The sequence below is a fragment of the Agelaius tricolor genome, unplaced genomic scaffold, assembly GCF_023055355.1.
Source record: "Agelaius tricolor isolate 1412-34295 unplaced genomic scaffold, bAgeTri1.0.p SCAF_13, whole genome shotgun sequence".
Lineage (NCBI taxonomy): Eukaryota > Metazoa > Chordata > Aves > Passeriformes > Icteridae > Agelaius > Agelaius tricolor.
Window position 1 is genome coordinate 17053294 of NW_027269273.1, and position 21729 is coordinate 17075022.

Here is a 21729-nt window from a genome sequence, read left to right on the forward strand (position 1 = left end):
TTGATTGCTACTGACTTCTGCTTTAAGCAAAAAAAGGTGTGAAGACTGACAGAACTCACAGTTACAACAAAGTAGCAGTTACAGATGAGGAAGAATTTTTCTGTTCAGCAGTGAAAATCTGCAAGGCCAGGAAAAGAATGGCAGCAGGATTTTAGGATTTAAAGAGTTACCAGTCATTAAGCCATATGTTGTTGAATACTGCTGACTGCTTCTGAAATCTTTTAGGGCTCTTAAGTCATTGTTGGACTGGAATTCACAAGCCAGAGTGCAAATCCCTTGGTTTTTTGGACCAGTGCTGTTATCAGTGGAAGAGAGATGAGATCGTTTGTTAATAAGGTGCCATATGAAAATGGGCCCTGAAAGCTTTTGGCAATAGCTGATGGCTGTAAAATACAGAATTTTGCAATCAAAGTGTTTACATCTGGAGACTGAATCAAGTACTAAATCAATCTTGAAGCTCTGCTTTGGAAAGTCAAGGTAAAGATTTGGAAAGGGAATAACTGGTAGCAAGAGGCTGACTGAGCTCTTGCTTGAGTCAAACCAGAACCTTCCATTTCACCAGAGGGTTGACAGCTGCCTATTTTTCATGTTTTCCTGTGTTACACAGGATTGATTAGTGATATTTAACTACTTTTGAGCAATTGCATAACATTTGAAGCTGCTGTGTTTTTCCATTTATCCAAACTCCACAAGTTCCATGCAGAGTGAGAAGAAAAGCTGATTTCACTCTACCCTTGTTCCTGAGAAATGTCTAGCAGCAGCCTGGGGTAAGGTAGAGTGTTTTTTAAATATAGGCTTGGGAGAATAAAGTTATATTTCATATAGAAAGAAATAAAAAACTTGAGGATAAGCACTTTGGAAATCCAAGTGAGTTAAAATGTAGGCTTTTATTATCTTGTACAGCGGTCTTAGAACTGAACAACTGTGAAGGGTAGATCTGAAGGGAATGCAGACGGTTTTGAAAGGATTTGAGTTTACTTAGGATTGGGCAGACTTTCTTAATTTTATATATTCCTTGCCTCTCCAACTATCAGAGAAAAGTTGCTGATACAAAAGGGTCGTGTAACATAAAGGCGGCTGCTGCTTCCAAAGGATTTGGGAAGTAAAACCAGTGGGCTTGTCTGCCTCCATTCTCTGTAACCTTCACAGCAAGTTCATGTGCTGAAAGTACCATGATGCATGAGATCAATATTAATATACTGCTTTTTCTGTCAGTAGAACCATTGTTTGGGGAGCAAAATGTGTTTTGCCAGTAAGCCCCACAGAAAGTAAATAATGTTGCATTTTCATCTCTAGGTCTGACCTCCACTCTCTCATTGTTTGCCTTCAAACAGACAATTGCAGACTTTAAGAAGATATGCTTTACTTTAGAAACTTCTAGATCATTTTACAGGTTAAGTAATTGTTGATCAGAAAAGGCTGTAATGCTGGCTTTAGGTACTGAGAGTTGCATTTGGGCTTTTAATTTATTTCTTAATTATAATTTGCCTTTGAATAATTGTCATGTTGTACTGGAACTCCTTACCAGATAGGTTTTAATTGCTTCTCTCATTATTTGAGAGGCAGCTGGATATTTTGAGGAGTCTTAACTGTTTTATCAAAGTCTGGATACAGCTACCTTACTGTCTCAATAGCTGTATAGAAAAGTGACATACTTTTCCATTATTCTGAGCGGAAGTCTATGTGGTTGTCAGCACAGAACAGAGGTGTTTATCAGCTGATGTCCTTATTTCAGAAAGGGCTGCAGAAAAGGCTGATAAAACTGTAACCCTGGAGGAGAATCTTCTGCATTTCAAAGCCAATGGCTTTCTTCTGGGTTTTGGTGGTTGGGGTTTTTTTGGTGTTTTTTTTTTTTTTCCCTTAACTGTGAAAGATGCTCTTTAAATAGATTTGGCTGACTCTCAGGCTTAAAATCAAATGATTCAGATTAGGTAAGTGTTTGCAAGATTTCATTACACTGCTTTAAGGGGCAGTCCACCAGAGTTTTATAAAACCTACTAGCATTTTGGATGAGGAAATTGGAGAATGTTTTGGTGTAAAGAATGTTTTCATGCAGTATAAAGCTATACTTGACCCCAGCAGTTTCCAGGGTCTCACTTTGGAGTGTTTCTGCAGAATGTGATCTCTTCATGCCTCTTGTTGGTCTGAGCAGTTAACAGGAATGTTGAGTGGTTGGTTTTCATGTTTCATGGTTTGTTGGTTGTTGGTTTCAAAAGTTGGTATAAAACCATATTTTTTCTTCATAAAATGGTTCAGTTTTTTTCCTTCCTATGACTGTAGAAGCATTAAGTTATCTGTAGAAATGGCAACATTGCTGCATTGGGGAAATGCATTCCTAAAAAGTGATTGACCCACCAGTATTTTGACTACAGTTTCTTCTGTTGGTTGATAGGCTGTATAAATACAGTGGTAATGACCAAAAATAATGTTTGTTATGCTAGTTTTGTTTGCTGTTCTGTCTAGTCTTATCCATTTTTGTTTGCATTATCTTGAGGTGATCTCTCAGAAATGGCCTCACTGTGTCTTCTGGAGAAACTTGTGGTGTTGGATCAGGCTTGCTGTATCAGTACTCTCTGTAGAAGCACATCCATGGATTTGGGAAGCATGTTTTTAGTATTCACTCCAAGATCATTTTGATTGTCTTTATCAGCTACTTTTAGCCAGACATTTGGATAATTTGCATCTAGTTTTTGGAAGGATTTCTTTGGTGTCTGAAAGAGTATTTATCATAAACTTAGCAAACTCTATTTTCCAAAAAGGCTCTGGGAAGTTAGCCTAAGGTCCCTGGTACTCAAAGCTTTGTCTCTACAACACTTCAGGGACTGAGAATTGCACAATAGCACCTGGGAAACAAGGAAGAGCAGTATGAGTCTGTTGTGGGCACCAGTGGCACTGTGAGGTGCTGTCAGTTGCAGTTCCTGGTTCCTCCCAGTTGGCACAAGTAGCACGGAGCCAGGTAACCAGGTTGTTCATTTAAGAGGAAGGCTGACAGATGGGTGCAAGCTTGACGGCAGAAGTATTACAGACTCTTCCCTGCCCCTTTCTCCCAGCAGAGCCATCAAGGCTGAGAAATGCATGCATAAAGCAGAAATTTTTTCCCCTCTGTTGTCCCATTTGTACTGTGAAAAAATTCTTGGCAACAGAGATGAATGTAAATCTACCTTTTTGTAGTTGCACTTTATTGTCTAGGTGAGCAAATACATCTGTCTCGTATTTCTGGCTAGCTAAGAATCTCAAAAAGAAGAGACATCCTCAAGAGGAGGAAATCATCTTCTTTTGCTTCTGTCAGGTCATTGCCCTCTTCACTCTTTTCTTCATCCAGCCTCATGGTTATTTGGTATTGGGAAGTTTTTCCACCCCAATCTATTTTATTTCATTACCTTCAAGATTGAATTTAAACTGACTTGCAAAGCTGACTATCTTTTAGGATGTCCAAACTAAATTAAGACTTTAATATTGATATCTCTGCAATTAAATATAATATAATCCATGCAGAAATTCACAGACACTTTCATCATTGCAGGTACATGGAGAAAGTGTGTTTTCAAGCCTCTATTTCTACAAACTTTCCATCTAGCTGAGAACAGCCATGGGATTATTCTTGTGCCTCTTCACTGAGTCAAACTCAGGAGCCATCTGGGTGAAAACTTTCATCAAAATCCATTGTCTTGGACAAGTCTGTCTTTTTTTGTTATCAAAAGATCTTGATTTCAAAGCTGTTTCTCACCTCTTTGGGTTTCAGAGGTGTTGCAGCATGTGAAGGCATGATTTGCCCTCAACACCATTAATCTACTCCCTACCATCAGAATAGGTGGTAGGATACTGGGGGAAAGGAGTCTCTTCTCTAAAATCAGACACATTCACACATTGAAGCATTTACTTTGTTCTGTGTTTTGAAAGGTTTTTTTTTCAGAAATATAAGTAATAAACACTAAATTCCAGACCTCTGCTCTTATTTAATAGTGTGATAAATGCTTAATTGGTGGTTTCAGCCATGCCTAGTGCTATATGGAAGCATCTTTGTTCCTAAACAGGATTGTTCTAATTCACCCACATGCTTGGATTGAGAGTTCAAGCAATAGCCCAAAATGTTTGGCTACGTGAGACTGCAGTGGGAGAGGGGTGTTACATTCCACACACCCCTCCTCCTCACCCCCAAAAATGAACAATGATAGTGAGCCCTTGCCAGAGAATATAGGATGCAACTTGAGATGTTATGTTTCTGTGTGATTGATTTAGCAAGGGAATATGGGGATAAACAGGGTCTTGCTATCTTCTGTGGTACATCTTGTAGAGTGTTGTGCTCTGCTGTCAAAGGACAGACTCTGGTTTCCTCAGGCCAGAATTGTATGCTGAACCATGGCCAGCTTTGCTCTGGGGCTGTGTTGCTGCAGTGATGCCCCATGCCTGTCTCTGTGGCTGGGAGCCCTCCTGCCTTCCCAAAGGAAGCTGCTACAAAGCAAGATCTACAATGTTGGGTTGGATTTTTTTATTATATGTTATCTATTATTATTTTATTTACTCCTTATTAAAGCATTTGTATAATGTTTATTTAATATGAGGAGTTGTATGGCACTGGCAAGTTTTATCAAGGTTGGCAGAGTGCAAAGCTGTGATCTGGAGATCTGGTTTTGTCCTAACTGGGTGGTTACCAGCTTAAGTGTTATTTGCTTGTTCTTAGCTTTGCAAAGGCCATGTAGCCAAATGAGCAAACTGGATGTGCTCCTGTGAGCAGTCATGATGGTAAGAAGTCAGTTCTGCTAAGCCTGAGCAGAAGCAGTGCAGGTACTAAGCTTACATGGCTACTGTAAGGATTCAGGCCAGTTTGAATTAGTCTTGCTGCAATGGCAGAACTGCAAAGCCTCTAGTCCTGAATTTTGCTCCAAAACAATAAAAATAAACTAAAAAAATGTAATCACTTTGTCATACCTGTAGCTTTGCTCAGAAATTGTTCAAAAGTTAGTTTTACAGGCCATTTTGAGAGCAGAGTTGTGTTTTGAACTTGAAGTCCACTGAATAGGTGCAGCTCTTAGCTGTGTGTCTTGAGCATGTTTTGAATTGTTTGGGGTTTTTTTTTTGGTAGGTGCTTGGAAAGAAGACCAGGTGTTTGGCTCAGTGGTTTTTGTGAGGAAGCACAGAGCCTGCCTGTCTCAGTTTGTTACACTCAGCATTGCTCTGTCTGTGACACACAGTCTTAGCCACTGCACCTATTGCAAGTAGTGTTGCTTTACAGAGATCCCTAAATTGATCCCTCAGTAGCTCACACAGTATGATTGGCTCATGGTTCATTAAGGGGTTGAGCAAAGAAAGGGAGCTGTGGCTGAAATTGCTTTGAAATGATTCCTGTGTAAGTTCAGCATTCAGGAATGTTGTGTGACGGGCACGGCAATGGTCTGTGCCTGCAGGCTTGCAAGCATGTCTGAAATTTTGCATGGCACACTGGCAACCAGGACTACTCATCTGTGAGAAGATATTTGCCTGCCTTACAGCAATGCTGAGACTTCATTAATATTTGTAGAATGAGTTTAACAGAAATACAAATGAAGTATTACTAGAAGGGAATGTGTTAGGCTGCTGTAACACATTTGGAGGTATTTAGGAAGTTCTGTGTGTTTTGACAGGAGATGAAGAATTTATAATTGTGTGGAAGATGAAGAACATGCCTTCAGAGATACCCAGGATATCTTTGTAGGGTATTATACTCTCAGTTAATTTTTGCTGATGTACAAACCTCTACATATGTCTATTTGGTAGTGACTTCATGCTGCAGTTAATACTTAAATACATTTGGATTAGAGTTATCTTGCTCATACTAGCCCTAATAGGTAATTTCAATTGTTATGTGTATCAAAATTGGTAGAATTTTAGATGTCATTGGGAATGTCCCTGGAAGATACTATGCAAGTTTCTTTAAATATAGGTGGACTACACTTAAGAGAATTTAAAAAAAGATATGTTGTCATGAATCTTGTCGTTCCTGTTTCCGTGCCTTTTATAAGACATCATATATTCCATGTACCTAGATTAAGTAGAGGTACACATAGTTTCAGATGAAGGAAATTTGGAGACTTTTGTCCCCTGGAGAATGCAGTGTGTTGCTGAGTCAGGGATGAGCCTTGTGGCTTCCATGTTCAGTGCAAAATCCCAGTTCTAGGGTGGAGAACGTGCTAGCATGTGTTCATAGAACCACAAATCTCATGTAACTGTTTGAATGAATAAGATATTATTAAAAAAAAAAAAAGCACTACAAGATTGTAAAGGATATGTTTGACTACTGCCATGGGGTTTACTTGAATGTTGTGGTTTATTTTTTTAATCTAGTTTCCTTCTTAACCTTGCCAACGTACTCCAAACTTCCTTGCTGTTACATGCTTTTCTCAGAATCCTCTGTTCTTTTCCATATTTTTATTTTTTGGGTGGAGGAACATTTATATTTTTTGCTTTGTCTCTGAAGATTCAGTGTATTGTGGGAGGTGAGGCAACACTGGTCTTGGCAGAACACCACAAAACCAAGAGTAATTAAATGACGCAAGCCTTTGATTATTTTTCTCTCTCAAGCTTTCTGGCACGGCTGGGCATTCCGATTGCAAAAGGAGGATCGGGAGAAGAAGTTTCTAAAGATTGCATGCAGAATTAGAAGAGCTGTGTCGGAGACGTCTCGCTTCTTTAGAGCTCTTCGCTCTCAAGTTCTGGAGTTACTTCTTTTTCCCCTGTGAGGCTAATGTCTCTTTCATCACCCAAGATACATGTAACTGAAAGAGAGCTGCCAAGGTTGTGTTTTGGTTTCTTTGCACCCCTACTAATTGGATTTTTCCCGTGTTCTTCTGGAGGATTATAGAAGGATTACAGAAGCTGTGTTTTTGGGGGTGTGGGAGGAAGTTGTTGTTTTTCTCGTCTTGAGTCTGGGACCTCCTTGATTTGCCATTTGTTCTCTGAAGTTGCTGCCTATTTGGAAAAGGGAGAAGCAGCTTAACATGAACTTGCACAACCATGGATTCAATCCCTTTGCAAATGTTCTATGTGGCTGCTTTTAAAGGAGGTTTTTGCATGCATAAGCAGCAAATGAAGAATAGCATCCCAGGCTGGATTTAAAAGAAGCAAGCTCCTTGAGTCCTGGCAAAAGGATAAATACTGTTTAAACTATATTTTAAGGAAGACTGGGTGTTGTTGCAGTTTCAAATTTTTTGAAAAGAAGCATCTGATCAAGTCAAATATTCTGCCAGCCTAAACCTGCATTTTCTGCAGCTGAAACTGGAAGATGTCTTGGAAAAGAAATTACTTTTCTGTGGGTCGGGGCAATGTACAGGGCATGTTTACTCCACGAAATACCACCTCCATAGCACCCAGTAAAGGTCTCAGCAATGAACCAGGACAGAACAGTTGCTTCCTGAATAGTGCGCTACAGGTAAGAGCACAGAATAAAGAATGTTTCTTGTTTTGCCCTCTGTCTCTTGCAGTATTTTCCTAGGCACTGTGCAATATAGCCAAACTAGAGTACATGACTGTTGGTGGGCCTAGATAGAATAAAGCTACATTTGGAAAAGCAGATTGAGTTTGAGCTTTTTAATTTTCAGGTTTTCCTAGTGAATTCAATAGCATTTACACAGTCATCATTTACTTGAATGTCTTGTTTGTGTAAGCTTGTAGAATGTCAACCAAAGCTAAAAATATACAAAGAAAATGTATTTAAAAATAATAGGATATTGCATAGCTTGCAGAATGCATGCTCCTTAAAAGTAAACTTCTTTGTTGAACTAGTCAAGGTTTGATAATAACTATACAAGATCCATTTTATGTAGTTCAATTTTCTTTCTGGCTGCTGCTTTGTAGCTTAGTTTAAATGACTAAGTGTTTGCCTTTTGATTAAGAAGAGTTAGAAGAAAAACCTTTTCTGGTACCACATTCAGTGGAGTGGAATGGCTGCTATAGAGGTGTTGTAACCACTTAGATGCTTTGAATATCTGATGGTTGAGGTTCAGTCATTTTGGCAGCAGGGCTTAAAACCCCTTCACATCGGTTTCCGTCCCTTCATATGACTTGTCTGTGCAGAACAGACTGTATCACTGTAGGTTTGACTTCTGTTTAGTTTTTTTTTTCCATGGGCACAACCAGGTTCTCAACTAACTTCAGGCTTCCATATACCCCTAGTGCAAATAATACATATTTGTATAACTATGACCCTCAATAGGCTTAATATGTTAGGAATGACAGGGCAAAGAGAAGTTTCTAGTGATATTCTGTATCAATTACCTTTATTAAGCTGTAAGGTGTAATGACCAGCTGCTTCCTAATTTTGAGTTAGTGAACCTAGGTCTGGACTAAGTAGATCTTAATACCAGCTGCATACCATACATGAAGATGAAAGCATATGACCTGGTCTTTAATCTGCTGCAGAAACCCTTTTCTTCTAAAGCTGAAGAGAGACAGGATACTGAAAGTACTTAAAATCAGAGCTGAATTTAAAAGAAAAGGCAAGGTGGTAATCATTTCATAAAATACATACTTCTGGCATATATCTTAATTTTTTAACACTTAGTCTGAAATGCTCTTGAATGTTTCCTGCTCCTCACTCTTACGATTTTCTCTAAACATTCAAGCTAAACTCCAAAGGGAGTTACATAAAAAAATTGGACTCATTCCTAAATATGATTTTTTGTCATTTTCTAAAGTCTGCAGTAGTTCTTCAGGAATGTTTGTGTGTAATCAAATGTTTTCAAGGCTTATATTTCCTCCCAGGCCCTTAAGTACAGGGATAGTTTGAGTATAACCATAGCCCTGGCAATTATGAATTTTTGGGAAACTTATAGATTATATTTAAAATTGTGTTTACTGAATATTACATATTAGTATGGTTTAAATAACAAATCGTTCCAGTTGAAAACACTTCTTGAAACCAGCACAAATTTTGCCAGGGTGCTAAATTTTTTCTAGGCAATTACTTGAGGCAAATTCATCAGAAATAAGAAGTGTGGTTCCTCTGTTTGTGCTAATGAAGCATTTAGCCAGTCACATGTCAGCTTGGACCTTGCTGCTCTGTCCGGAACCTGGTAGGACGTGATTTAGGTCAGGGCTTCTTTCAGTGCAGACTTCTGCCTTCAGGAAGGCTGGTGACTGAAGTTTGCAGGAATGGTAGTTTGAGCTGAAATAGCCAGTCCTGACCACATTTATACATAAAGAGCCCACTGTAGAACACCTCAGAGGTGGATATTGTTGCTATTTTATAGATACAAATTTGAATAATTTCCCAAGAGTGTACAGGTTTAGTGGTAAAGCTGAAGAATAAAAAACCATGGTGCTGTTAGAGCAGATGTCACCTCTCACTGTTGCTAGCAGAACATGTGAAAACCCGCTTGCTTTTCTGTGCTATGACCCTACCTAGTCACACAGCTGGTATTACCACCATAATTCTCCTGAGAGAAAGCTGTAACTGCCCTAACAGGCTAGGGTTAGTAATCATGGCCTGTCAGGACACTTAGTAGTGATAATATTGGGCATAACGGATTTTAGCATTCTGCTGTTTCCTCTCCACGGACTCGTTTATGTATATGCTGTTGGTGCTCTGTTTCCGTAATCCGGGCTTTCTGCTCAGAACAAGAAAGCTGTGTGGGATTGGAAGAAAGGAAGAGTTTCATCCCCAGCAGTCCAGGGGGTGTCCTCAGCAGCTCTGCTCAGCCTCATGGTGCAGTTGCCCAGTGGCCGGCCCTGGTGCCAGCACAGCAGAGCAGTCAGAGCAGGTGCTGTTTAAGCCAGCACTGCCACATGGATGGAGAAGTGAGTTTTCTAATCTAAAAGCATAAGGCAAGAAATTCAGAGGAAGGTCATACTGTAAATTAGCATGTGAAGGTTACAGCTGAAGAAGAGAGTTGAAAACGTCAACTTGCAGTTAGATAAAAGGCATCCCTTTGAAGGTGATCACTGCTGACATTGGTATACTTCTTGGATTATTCAGCATATGCAGTTTAATTAGAAGCTTATGCAATATTTTATGTTATATATTCATAAAATTGGCTGTGCCCCCTTTTCTGTTTCAGGTTCTGTGGCACCTGGACATTTTTCGCCGCAGTTTCCGGCAGATCACAACGCACAAATGTATGGGTGATTCTTGCATCTTCTGTGCTCTTAAGGTAAAAGTTAGAAATGCATTGAAAACCATTCTTTTAAAATTTGAGCAGAAATATTTATGATATTTAATTAATATTTATAATCAAACTTGCACCTGAAAATATGTGAAAACAAGGTAAATGTGATACCTAGTGGTCCAGGATCCAGTTTCTAAAATGTGTTCAAATGTGTTGGTAAAGTTTCAGTCAGAAGGACTCTTCTTAATGGCGTGCAGGTCATTGTGAGTCTCCATTAGTTCAGGCAGTAAAATACAAGTTTGCTTTATTTCTTCTGATTTATCATTTGGTATACAAATACAATACTGTATGCAGTCAGTGTGCTCATCACCATTTACCTTTCCCTTCAGAGTTACTTTAAATGTCAGGATAGGGAAGGCCATTTAGCTAAGCCTTTCTTCAAACAGTTCAAAACTGTTGATTATGTAAGACTAAAAGGCTATTTTCTACTGTAAATATTGATGTCTGCATTAAATGGCTCAGCTCTTTGTAGTCTCTGTTTTAAAAAACATCAATTCTGTTTGTAGCTGCAGATCCAATAACTGACTGTCATAGAGGCTGCCTGGACAGTAAGATCTAGATGCTAGCTCTGATTTTGAGTATTGTTATGTACTTGAGTAAATTGTGCAATCCTGTGTCTCTGTTTGTCTCTATCAATTAATTTGTTGCATTCTTGAGGTTTTTTGTGACCCCCTTTCTAAATTTTGCTAGCTCAAACCCCTGGCTTTTTGTGGGAGAAATGTATATGATGCAAACATGATGAAAATAACCTAGCTTTAATCTTCCTGAGCAGTGATTTTCCTTTCTGAGCTTGAGACTTAAACATCTTCTTTGATCACAAGTGTGTTGTGAAATCCACCTAAATATATAAACTAATTGTAGAGAATTTGTGTCATGAATTCTATGTACAGTAATAAAAATGGCAGACACCATGTCTTATAAAAATGGTAAAATAGAGAGTGCAGGGTTAAATTAAGATCATCTGACGTTCCCAGGCAATATTTATGATACAACAGCTGTCTTGCTGCTGTTAAGTAACGTCACAGGTGCTCTGGTAGAGACAGGCTTGAAATGAATTATGTAGGGAGCTTTTGGGCTGTTGTTGAGGAGTTTTTCCTGGCAAATGAACACTAAAGGGGAGACTATTAAGGCATGAAGTGAGAGAATTTTTCTGTTTTTGAGGGGAAATTTGTCTCATGACATATCTATTGAAATGATGAGACAGGATGATATTTACACCAGTATCATCAGAAGAGGATGTAACAGTGGGTTAGGAGCAAGGTAGTGCATCCAAAGTGAGATACAGCTCTTCAGACACAGAAAAGATGGAATATTAAATATATCCCCTTCCTTAAAGGGGAATGACAAGACTTAGTCATGATCTGGTTTGAGTTCATTAAGTTCAGTGGGATAATTTAAAGGTATTTTTTGGATCATGCCCTTGAGTAATGTCAAGTGCTTGTTGGTATTCTTTGTTAGCCAAGATGAGGTCAGAAAGAAAAGGATTTAGGAATTTACCATGAATGTAAGCTTTTGCTCTTCTGGGGTTTAACTGAAAAACATGATCAAGGAAATACCAGGAGATCAGACAGGTTCTGCCATGAATGAAAGTAGACTCCCAACTCTGCACTAGAGTCCAGGTTTTAATATTATGATAATAGTTAAAAGTCTTTCTGTAGAGAATACTGAAAAAGAGGGAGAGGGATGTGAAAGAATATTGCAGGAAAAAGGAGAGGATGAACCTTTGTGTTACTGATCTTGAAAGATGAGCTGCAGACAAAGATGCATGTGGATTAGCAGTACTGGTGGGAGAGGGAAAGCACTACAGGAAAACTGGAAAATGACAGGATCTCTGAAATATATGTACTAAAAGCAGACATTGGGTCAAATAATGTTCAGTTTTGTTGGTAAAATCCCTGTTTTTGATGTCTTGAATTGTGTAGTGTGCTATTATAAAACTAGGAAATGACAGGTGGTGTGGCGGAATTCACAAATTCTATGCATGCAGCCGTGTGTTTATTTTTTAATAAGCAGCTTTTGAAAAATTTGCTGCTGTTTCTTCACTCTCAGATACCTGCCAAGATTTTATGTGTGTGTGTTTTTGGTTTTGTTTGGCTTTTTTTTTTTACCTGAAGTTCTCAGCAATAGTGTTCCTAGGTGGCACTTGTTACAACCCTTAATTTCCAATAAAACAATAATATTGCACCAAATCCTCTTTTGCACATTTTGGGAAACTTGTGTCTGGTTGTGTGCAGAATTCCTAGAGCTCACAAAAACTCTAAAGATCACATAAGCAATTGAAGAATTACCCAGACAATTATTTATGAAAGTGGGCAGTTTCATTACTTATGAAACTTAAAAAAGTAAATAGCTTCCAAGTGGATCCAAATCAAAAAGTTAGCATCTACTCTATGTGCAGTCTGTTCTTCATGGGACATTGCTGTGCATCGTACCAAAGCCTGTTCCAGAAACTCTTTCTCTGGGTAATATTGTGCCAAGCTTTCACTTTTATTATCTTGTGTAAAATGTTGATGTGTGTTCATAAGTATTTGAAAATTCCCCCCTCCCCCTTTTTGAGTTGCTATCAAGTCAAATACCGTTATAAAGGTGAGTTATAAGGGCTGTCACTTGACTCTAAGTGAAATTGGGGGTGCAAACCTCCCCTCAACCCCTAAAAAACCTCTGGGCACCAGAAATGTAAGCTGTCTTGCTTAAAAGCAGCTGAAAAGGTAGGGATATTCACAAGGGACAGCCCCAAACCATGGAGATGGTCACATTCATCTTCATGTTCTCCTTAAGCAGGCAGTAGACGGGGGAAAAGGGCTGTTCAAGGTGTTTACTCGTTCTCTGCTGCCCTCTGGATCAGTGTTTTCAAATTGCTCTATTTTCTTGCTCCTGTAAAAGTCTGTCTGGTACATGTTATGTGTAAACTTCTATAAGACAAGTGGGATTATGTGCTTAATGTACACCTAATACTGCAAGCATCACCAAGAGCATGTTTTGTGTTCCAGGGCAGCAGGGTCATCCCCTCCCTTCTGTGCCCATCTCTTCCCCTGCCCCAGCTCTCCTTTCTGCTCTGGAAGCCTTTAACTATTGTCCTGCCAGAGTAATGCTGGATTAGCCTCCAGGTCTTTGACATCCTCTTTTTCTTGAATCTTGCCTTAGGCTTTGCTAAGATGAGGGAGAAGAAGTGGCTGGATCCAGTGGGAACACCAGAATTTGGAGCTCTATACCATGCGAAAATCTCCTATTAGGGTCTGGGGAGAGGTAATTAGCCTTGCATGCTGTCAGGTGGATCTGCCCAAAACACTTGTCCAGACCAAGCAAGGTGGAGGCAGGACATGTTTACCCTTCTTCAGAGCATGCTGGCATGTTCAAATTCCAGCCTGGCCTGGGAAAGGGACAGTACTTGTGGGGAGGAGCTACGTCATGCTCCCCCACTTCACTTCAGGGTCCTTTCACAGCATCCCTGACACCATCTGTGTTGTATAGAGATGCTTCATGCTCTTCTCCTGCTCTGAAATGTTGCTCTGAAGGTGACATCCTCTTCCTTTTGGCTCTAGAGGAAGATAGTCTTCTCTAAGCTAAATTTAGCCATGGAATAACACTGAAGAAGTTGTATTTTTTCCACACTTTCTTGGCTTGTTGCAACTGTTTCTAGGAATTTGGATGTCATGCACTGTATTTACTGTAATTGCTCAGTTAGCTCTCTAAATATTACTTGTAATTTCAAATATGGGATCACAGGACAGTGATGTCATACCTGATCAAATCACATTTTATTTTTGTACTGTGTTGAAGACTTCCATTTCACAAATTCTTGAAGTCATTTTAAAACTTGATGTGCTCCCTGACTGTGTTTATGTAGCTAGAAAATGAACCTTGAAATCATTCCAGATATGCATTCCTTGGTTATTTGGAAGTTACCTTGCATCAACAGCTATAAAAAGGGAGAGTTGCAGACTCAGTGCTGGAACCCCAAACACTGCCCCTTAAAATGTGGCATTATTTAAGTATTTTTTTCAATACACAAGCTGTCCTTACCACTATGTGGTTTGCCTGCCATAACACTTGAACAGCTTTTTGATTTATTATTTATGATGAAGTCTACTATGATTTGGTTTATTTTCCTTTTTTTTTCAGCATGACTTTGCTTTGGTGTTTATCACAGCTGGAAGAGGGTAGGAAGGGGGAAATCCGTCCACTGTACTGAGCATGCCACAGAGTTTGTTCTCCTTCCAGGGATTGTACTGAGAGCTCCATAGTGCCAGGATATGGGACAGAGTGTTTTTTGTAGGTCACAAAGAAGAATGTTCTATTGATTGATACATTCGAATAGGGCTGGTCTTTTCTGTTGTTTTGTCATGTGCAACAAAAGCAGGAAGAATGTGAATTTTCTGTGTAGAGATGATGTTGTTTAAGATGAAAATGGAGAACAGTAGGGTTTTACAGCACTTTAAAAAAGTGGAATGACTACAGTTGGTTCTCATGAGTCACTTGCTTGAAATTGAGTGATTTATTATGAAATGTTCATCATGTGGTTGAGACCATAATAAGTTGGTTGCAAAGACTACATCCTCTTTTTTATGCTCTTTTTCTAATGACAGTAGTATTTCAGGTAAAATAGTCATCAAAACACATAACATAATTACTTTTATTGTTTGAATGTTTTCCATCAGTTGGCACTTGCAGTTAACTGCCTGCCAAATAAACTAGCAGCAAGTACAGTTCCCTGAGTTAATAAACTGGTAATTGAAGCTTCCAAATAACAATTGGCTGCTTTGATCTTGATCAAGCAGTTAATGAATTGTTACCTAGTAGATGTGCACATTCTATGATTTGAATTTCTTTTCCTGCCACCTTCCTAAACAAGACTTGTGGAAAGTAGTATTTTTACTTGATTTTGGTAGTAGCCAGAAGTGCCTGACTTGATAGTCTCTACTGGGGACCTGATCTTAATATTCAGGGTACAGTGTGAGTACAATTGGAAGATACATAAAAAGAAGGGAATGAATGGAAATCTAGGTTGATTGTCACCAGACTTAGAAGTTTGAAAAGAGATCAAAAGACACAAAACCAAATAGACATAGAATTTGTTGCAACCTTGAAGGCAAATATAACACGAGGAAATGTGGGGAAGAAATTGAGCTAGTGAAAATACTGTTGGTATGAGAGTGTTGTGTTTGGATAGGAGAAAAATTATTTTTAGCAGCCATTTGAAACAGGTTATTGTACTGAGTATGAAGCTTCAGTGGGAGAGTGTCATGTTCTGAATGAGAGATTAGGTACTACAGGCAAGAAAAAAGGTGCACTGAACAGGGTGAGAAAGGCATGCTACTGAAATGGAGAGAAAGCTTAAAAAATGATGCAAACAAAAATCCCATCACCAAAACCCAGAAACAATTGATTAGTGTAGGGAATACTAAGGTGAGGGGAACATGTTTTGTTCTTTGAAATACCATACCACTAGGGCTGCAGTGATACACCTATACAGAAGAAGCTTCTATATAATTCTGGAAGGGTTAGTTCCCAGAAAGCTGCCAAGGACACAACTCAAAATTACAGTGCATAAACACTGTTCTGATTCAGTAGCTGTTCCCTGTTGTCTTCACCCATCAATTTATCCTTATGTCAGCCTACTTTTGCGTGCTTGATTAGAAAGTCACATGTGAATGTGTATCAAGTTTGGTTTGTTTCATCACTATGGTTAGTTACACACTGCAGATGTCAGTTTACCCCAAATAAATGGAACACTTCTTTCCTACGGAGGAAGTTGATTCCAAACATTATTAAGGATAATTGGGAGTAGATCTTGTAAGTGATAGGAGGGGGTTTGCAGTTATTGCAACTTTCAGATCTTTAAAAGAACTCCCAAGAATGCCTGTCAAGCCCATGGATTACCTAAAAGAATACTTTTTATCTTTAATCAATAAACCAGGTGAAAAAAACTTGGTTTATGATCATGCATGTGAATTTTAGTGTTCTGAAATATCTTCAAGGTTTCTTGAAGAGCTGTATGATAAATATACCTTTTCTCAAAACTTAGGTTGTTTTTCTTTATTTGATCCTTGATCAATGTACATCTAGGAAGTTCATACTGATCCCTACTCCCACAGTTCCCAAAGTGGAGGACATTATTTTGGAAGCCCACCGACTGCAAGGCTTTGTTCTGATGTGTAACAGAGGCCCAGCTGTGTAGTAGTAGAAAGGACATGAAGCCTTCAGTTTAAAAACTATGAAAAAGCCTTCTGAATAGTAAAAAAATGGAGTGAGGCCCTACAATTGATAGTGTAAGACGGTTAAGGAAGTTCCAGGTTTGGACCCATCTGAGAGCAAGCTGGTGAAAGATAATGTAGTTGGGAGTTGATGTTAGTGTTAGGGGAAGGACTATATGCAACTAGATGGACTTAGCGAATTTATTGGTCTTAAAAAGCACATGCACTTCCTAATTTTATTCTCTGCTAGCATTTCCAGACTTAAGAATAGCTGTAGGGAAGGGGATGTGAAGGGAGATGGGCTTCTTTTACATATAGACCTCTCATAGGAATGCAGTATAACCAGAACACAGACTTACTATCTGAAAAATCCCTTGCTCACACTGTTCTGTCTTAGCTTGTAGACTGACCAACATGCCAAGAACCATTTCCTCAGTGTAGAAGTCAAAGTACTGCTATTAATACAGTATTAATAATTCTTAGATTTTATGTTAAGCTAATTATTTTTTGTATCGCCTCCTTGATTTTAGTTACTGAAAACGGGTAAAATAGAAGAAACTTTGCATTTTCATGGGGCTTCTGGCAGTGTTCATTCTTACTGTTGCCACTTCTCATTTGTGTTGGAATGTAGTCATTGAAAGAGATCATCAGTGCCATGAGTACGCTGATGGGATTTCCATCATCTTCAGTTTCAGAAGAAGTTGAAGAAGTTTTTGGAGGAGAATGAAGTTTGAATGTTTCATTTATGAAGTTCTCATGTTCCATAGTCCTTTGGAAGAAAGGTGCCATGAGAACTCCTGGGGAAGAATGAATGCTTTCGTGGTCTGCACCCAGCTGGCTTCCATACCTGTGGAGGGAACCAATGTTTGAGCACTTAACAGTATTGCTCACAGGCAAGACCTTAAATTAAGGAGGGATATCTGACTTAGATAATCTGAAGTGATGAAATTGCAGGAAATGCCACACCTGTCCGTCTAAGGTTGAGAGACAAGATAGACTTGTTCTGAAGGGGAGCAAAGAACCTATCTTGAAAAGAAAGGGGAATTAACCCAAACAAACCCCATCTCCATCCCCAAAACCCCAGTCCAACCCCGGTGACTGAAACCTAAGAAAAACCAAACTCCCCTGTGTTCAGAGTACTTTTGACTCCATTTGAGGTGCTTTTGGGACTTCCTACAAGCACTAGGTTCCAATGTGCTCTAAACTGGATTGTCCAATACCATAATAAGATTTGATCTTTATTTAATTAAATTGCACAATTACTCACTGGTTTTAAGTTTTTGTTCCTCTTTTGTAATCTGAATAGGACTATATACCATTGTGTGCTATGTCATTACAAATTTGAGGAAGCATTCTTCCATGTAATATTGGGATCTGTTACATCCTGATTTTTGCATTCTTCACAGAATTGACATTGCTTAATTATTTTGTGTTCCATGGTAAGTATACTGTTTCTTTAAAGATGGAAGTTTAAAAGAAGAGTTCCAGCTTCCTTGTTTGCTTCTCCTTTTACCTAATTTAGAGCCTGCATTGTTTCTCACCCCTCAGGAGTGCAAAGCCATTTCAGGGCTCTCATTGAAGCAAACCAGATCCTGCCCATCAGCTCACAGCAGTGAGGTTGTTGACCAGTTGCTAGACAAGTCTCAGATCTATGAAGTGAGATTGAATAAATAGAATAAACACATTTCTGAAGCACAGTTGTGAATATTTTGGAGTGCTCTTAAATGATTTAATGCAAAATGTGAAGCAGGGTGGAGTTGTGTTTCACTGCCTTTTTTTTTTTTAAGGGTCACTGAAATGAGAAAATTCACTAATGAAACATGAAACTTGCTCAGTTATCAGAGTGACAGAAATAGCAATCAAGTTTAAGTGCAGAGACTTTGTTGTTGTTTCTGTTTTGTGTATGTATATATAGAAGATAACTGAGGGGGGTATTGTCTGTAGTTCCTGAAGTATAATACTGCCTCATGGCTTTCTTTTCATTACCCTTTTCTCATGATTCTGTGATACTCTAATAAAGGCAATAATAGAAGAGCTGTGAGCTTCAACACAATGGGCTATTTTCCATCAATGAGCACCTTGAGGACCACCAAAATAAAAGTTGCAGTAAAGAGATATAGGCATATTACATCTATTTTAGATTATGTCAGCACTATAAATTGTACCATTCCTATGGGCAGAAATGGCAGGGGCGTGGAGGGTGGTTCACTGCCTGTGCAGTGACAGCTGTGCTTGGCACTTTTTCCAGCTTCCTCAAAACAGACAAGATTATACCATTTGGCAAACCTCCCAGCTTACCTTCCCATTTCCTGATGAGAAACAAGTAAAAATAGTTAAAGGAGAGAAAGATTTAGATGACTTCCAATTACTGTAGATCCTAAGTGTGTTGGGGAGAAGGTTTCTGTAATTAAAGGAAGAAGTGCTACATGAATTGTGAATCACTGCAGATTAATATAGATTTGAAAGAATATCAAGCAGGCAAAACAGTTTGATTTTTTTTTTTTCCTCATCTTACTAAGTTTAAAATGCAGAAAAGCAGACTGGTGATTCCTTTTTCCTCTCTTGCAGTATGAATTGAGCTTTTCCACAGTCTTTAGAGAAATCATGAGGACAGTTTTATAGGAAAGGACAGGCAGAATTTTGAGATTGACACTGATGAAGATGGTTGCTTGTCATATGAAATGAGGTAGAAAGTAGAGCACAGTGGTGATGGAGAGTTGTCTTGTATTAAAATAAGGACTAGAAGTTTTTTACTTAGACTGAGGATCTTGCATACAGAATTATTTTCCTGTTTTTGTAGGAAGGGCACAGTGAAAGTTAACTGTTCAGATGATGTTTTGGATATTTCACACACATGTGCACGCAAGCACACAAAATAAATGTGGGTGTTTAATCAGTTGGGAATATGTACAGAATTTCCATGCATATAACTTACATTTCACAAAATAATGTGTCTTCTTAGAACTACTCCTCCTTGCAAATGGTTGTTACCCAGGTGATGTGTGAGTTACAGTTATGAAAATGCAGGTTTATGGCAGCAAATGAACAGCTGGCTGTACATGGGAACTGCTATTCCTATTCACATCATGCCTTTTCCCTCCTGCATACTGATACAAAAATCATCTAATTCTTACCCACTTGGACTTAGGAAGGGCAAATTTCTTAAAGTGTGCAAGTATCAAGTTGTGGCTGTTTAAGGGCTAGAGATGTTTGGAAAGAATTGCTTAAAAGAGGTAACAAGGTGGTATGGGTAAACTGGAGGTGAGAAAGTTAAATGGAGAGGGAGAGATGGAAGTAAAAAGCACAATGTTTTGGTGTTCATTGCTTCAGGAATCAGATTTGGAGAAAGACAAATAGATCCAGGAGGGATTGACACTGAGGGAATTTTTATCCTAAATTCCTAACCCTCCCTTGTATCTGTGAAAGAAAAGGAAGAAATGCACAAAGGTGCGTATTATTTCAAAGGAGGAACTCCTGGGATTTGTTCTTGTAGTCTGTGTACTGTACAAGTATCTGTGTGTTGCAGGATTCAAACAACTTAAATGTTTGCTGTTTATTTTCAGATAAATTGAGTCATATTTTGAAAAATACAGTAACTTAACTATCTTTCTGGTTTTTTGCTAGGGTATATTCAACCAGTTTCAATGTAGCAGTGAGAAGGTACTGCCTTCTGATGCCCTGCGCACTGCTCTTGCAAAGACATTTCAGGATGAGCAACGCTTCCAGCTGGGCATCATGGATGATGCTGCTGAATGTTTTGTGAGTATAACTGAAAGGTGGTTTGACAGGCAGAGATGTGGCCCACCACTACCCAATCTTCCCTGATTTTTTTTCCCCTTAATTTTTTTCCCCACTATTTCTTCTTTCCCCAAATTGCAACAGACTTAGCATGTCTGGCCTGGAAAAGTGCACAGAGGGATCCCCAGACTAATGATTTGGAAATGGTAATAGCATTGGTAATAGTTTTTACAGTTTCTTTTGCATGTGAACTGCTTGCCCTCTACAGTGTGCTTTAGATGTGAATTATGAAAAAATTGCACTAAAAGAATGATCCAAGATTCTAGTTTTAAGGATCTCCTCAAAAGGGTGAAAGGACATTTTGTTTGCCAGTTTTTCTGAAATTGCATTTCCACAGGAAAATTTTTCAAGGGAAGTTGTACAATGTTAGAGCTGTTTTGCCATGTAATTAATCTTGACCTGTTTATTGCAGGCCTATAAACCACCCAGGCAGCTAGTAGTGTTAGTGAAAAGTGTTCTGCTGGAAGAGTTGTCAAGAGATTCTGGCACCCACAGATTAATGTTGGCAACAGTGGGAGGAGAGGTGGTCTTGGGACAAGGATTCCTGGATACTTTAAAAGAGATGCAGTTGTATGAATTAATATCTAGGAAATGTTCAGTCCTTTTGTTTCATACAGAATTTAGTCTGCCTCTTCATTTATTAGTTCTCCCCCTTTTTGATAGAATATAGTTGATGTGGCAAATTTCAAAGCTCTCATGGAATGCAGAAGTTGATTTATTTTGTGTTGATGAGAAGTTAGTGTCAATCCAGTGACTTTTAAAACTGCATAGGTACTGTGTTACATTTGGTCATATCCATGGATGCTTGAGAACTGGACAGAAAAATCAGCAGCAGAGTCTTCAGCAGTGCTATTAAATAAAATAAATGGTTACCTGATCCAGCATTTCAAATCAGAAGTGGAGGCCATTTCCTTTTTTTATCCAAGAAATACTAACTTCTTTGTTTCTGAAGTAACTTTCATGAATTCGCAGGAGCCTTCTGTCTTTAACATTATTGCATCTGGCATGCTTTTGTGATTTGTATCTTAGCTTTTGTCTGCAGTTGAAATTATCTAACGCATTTTTTCCTTTTTTCCTTTGGCTAGGAAAACCTGTTAATGCGAATTCACTTCCACATTGCAGATGAGACAAAGGAAGACATTTGCACTGCACCACATTGTGTTTCCCACCAGAAGTTTGCAATGACTTTATTTGAACAGGTGAGGTAAAGATATGTGCTTTATGCCAAGGGCCAGTTCTCAAGTTTTATGTTTTCACCTAAAACATGCATTGCCACAGTAAAGAAACGTACAGGCAGAAGTGTTGCAGTGGAAATACCTGGTAATCTTGTCAATGTATTATGTTTTCTTTTCTTTAGTGTGTTTGTACCAGCTGTGGTGCCACCTCTGACCCATTACCTTTCATCCAGATGGTACATTATATTTCCACAACTTCACTCTGGTGAGTTGAGTTTTTCACAGGTATCCCCCCCCTCTACCCTCTGCTCCCCCCCCCACTTTTTTCTTTCTTTTTTTTCCTCCTCCGACCCTGGTATTGCAGTTGGATCTTTATGATCTTCATTGATTAAATGCCTAGAACATGATTTGTTCAAAGTTGGC

General features: G+C 38.9%; 1 protein-coding gene across 9 annotated transcripts in view; it reads left to right on the forward strand.

Annotated features, from left to right (window-relative positions):
* Positions 1 to 21729, forward strand: part of USP54 (ubiquitin specific peptidase 54) — a 91840-nt gene that overhangs the window by 38239 nt on the left and 31872 nt on the right. For 8 of the 9 annotated variants that reach the window (XR_011681057.1, XR_011681056.1, XM_071438915.1 and 5 more), the window contains exons 2-6: positions 6559 to 7405; positions 10032 to 10124; positions 19958 to 20092; positions 21217 to 21330; positions 21489 to 21571. Coding sequence is in view for 7 of the 9 variants with exons in the window: in XM_071438915.1 (XP_071295016.1) it covers positions 7259 to 7405; positions 10032 to 10124; positions 19958 to 20092; positions 21217 to 21330; positions 21489 to 21571 (572 nt within the window). In the remaining 2 variants the exon portion in view is untranslated. Of the gene's footprint in view, positions 1 to 6558; positions 7406 to 10031; positions 10125 to 13283; positions 13386 to 19957; positions 20093 to 21216; positions 21331 to 21488; positions 21572 to 21729 lie in introns of those variants that run through there. The other variant, XM_071438910.1, reaches the window with a different exon arrangement.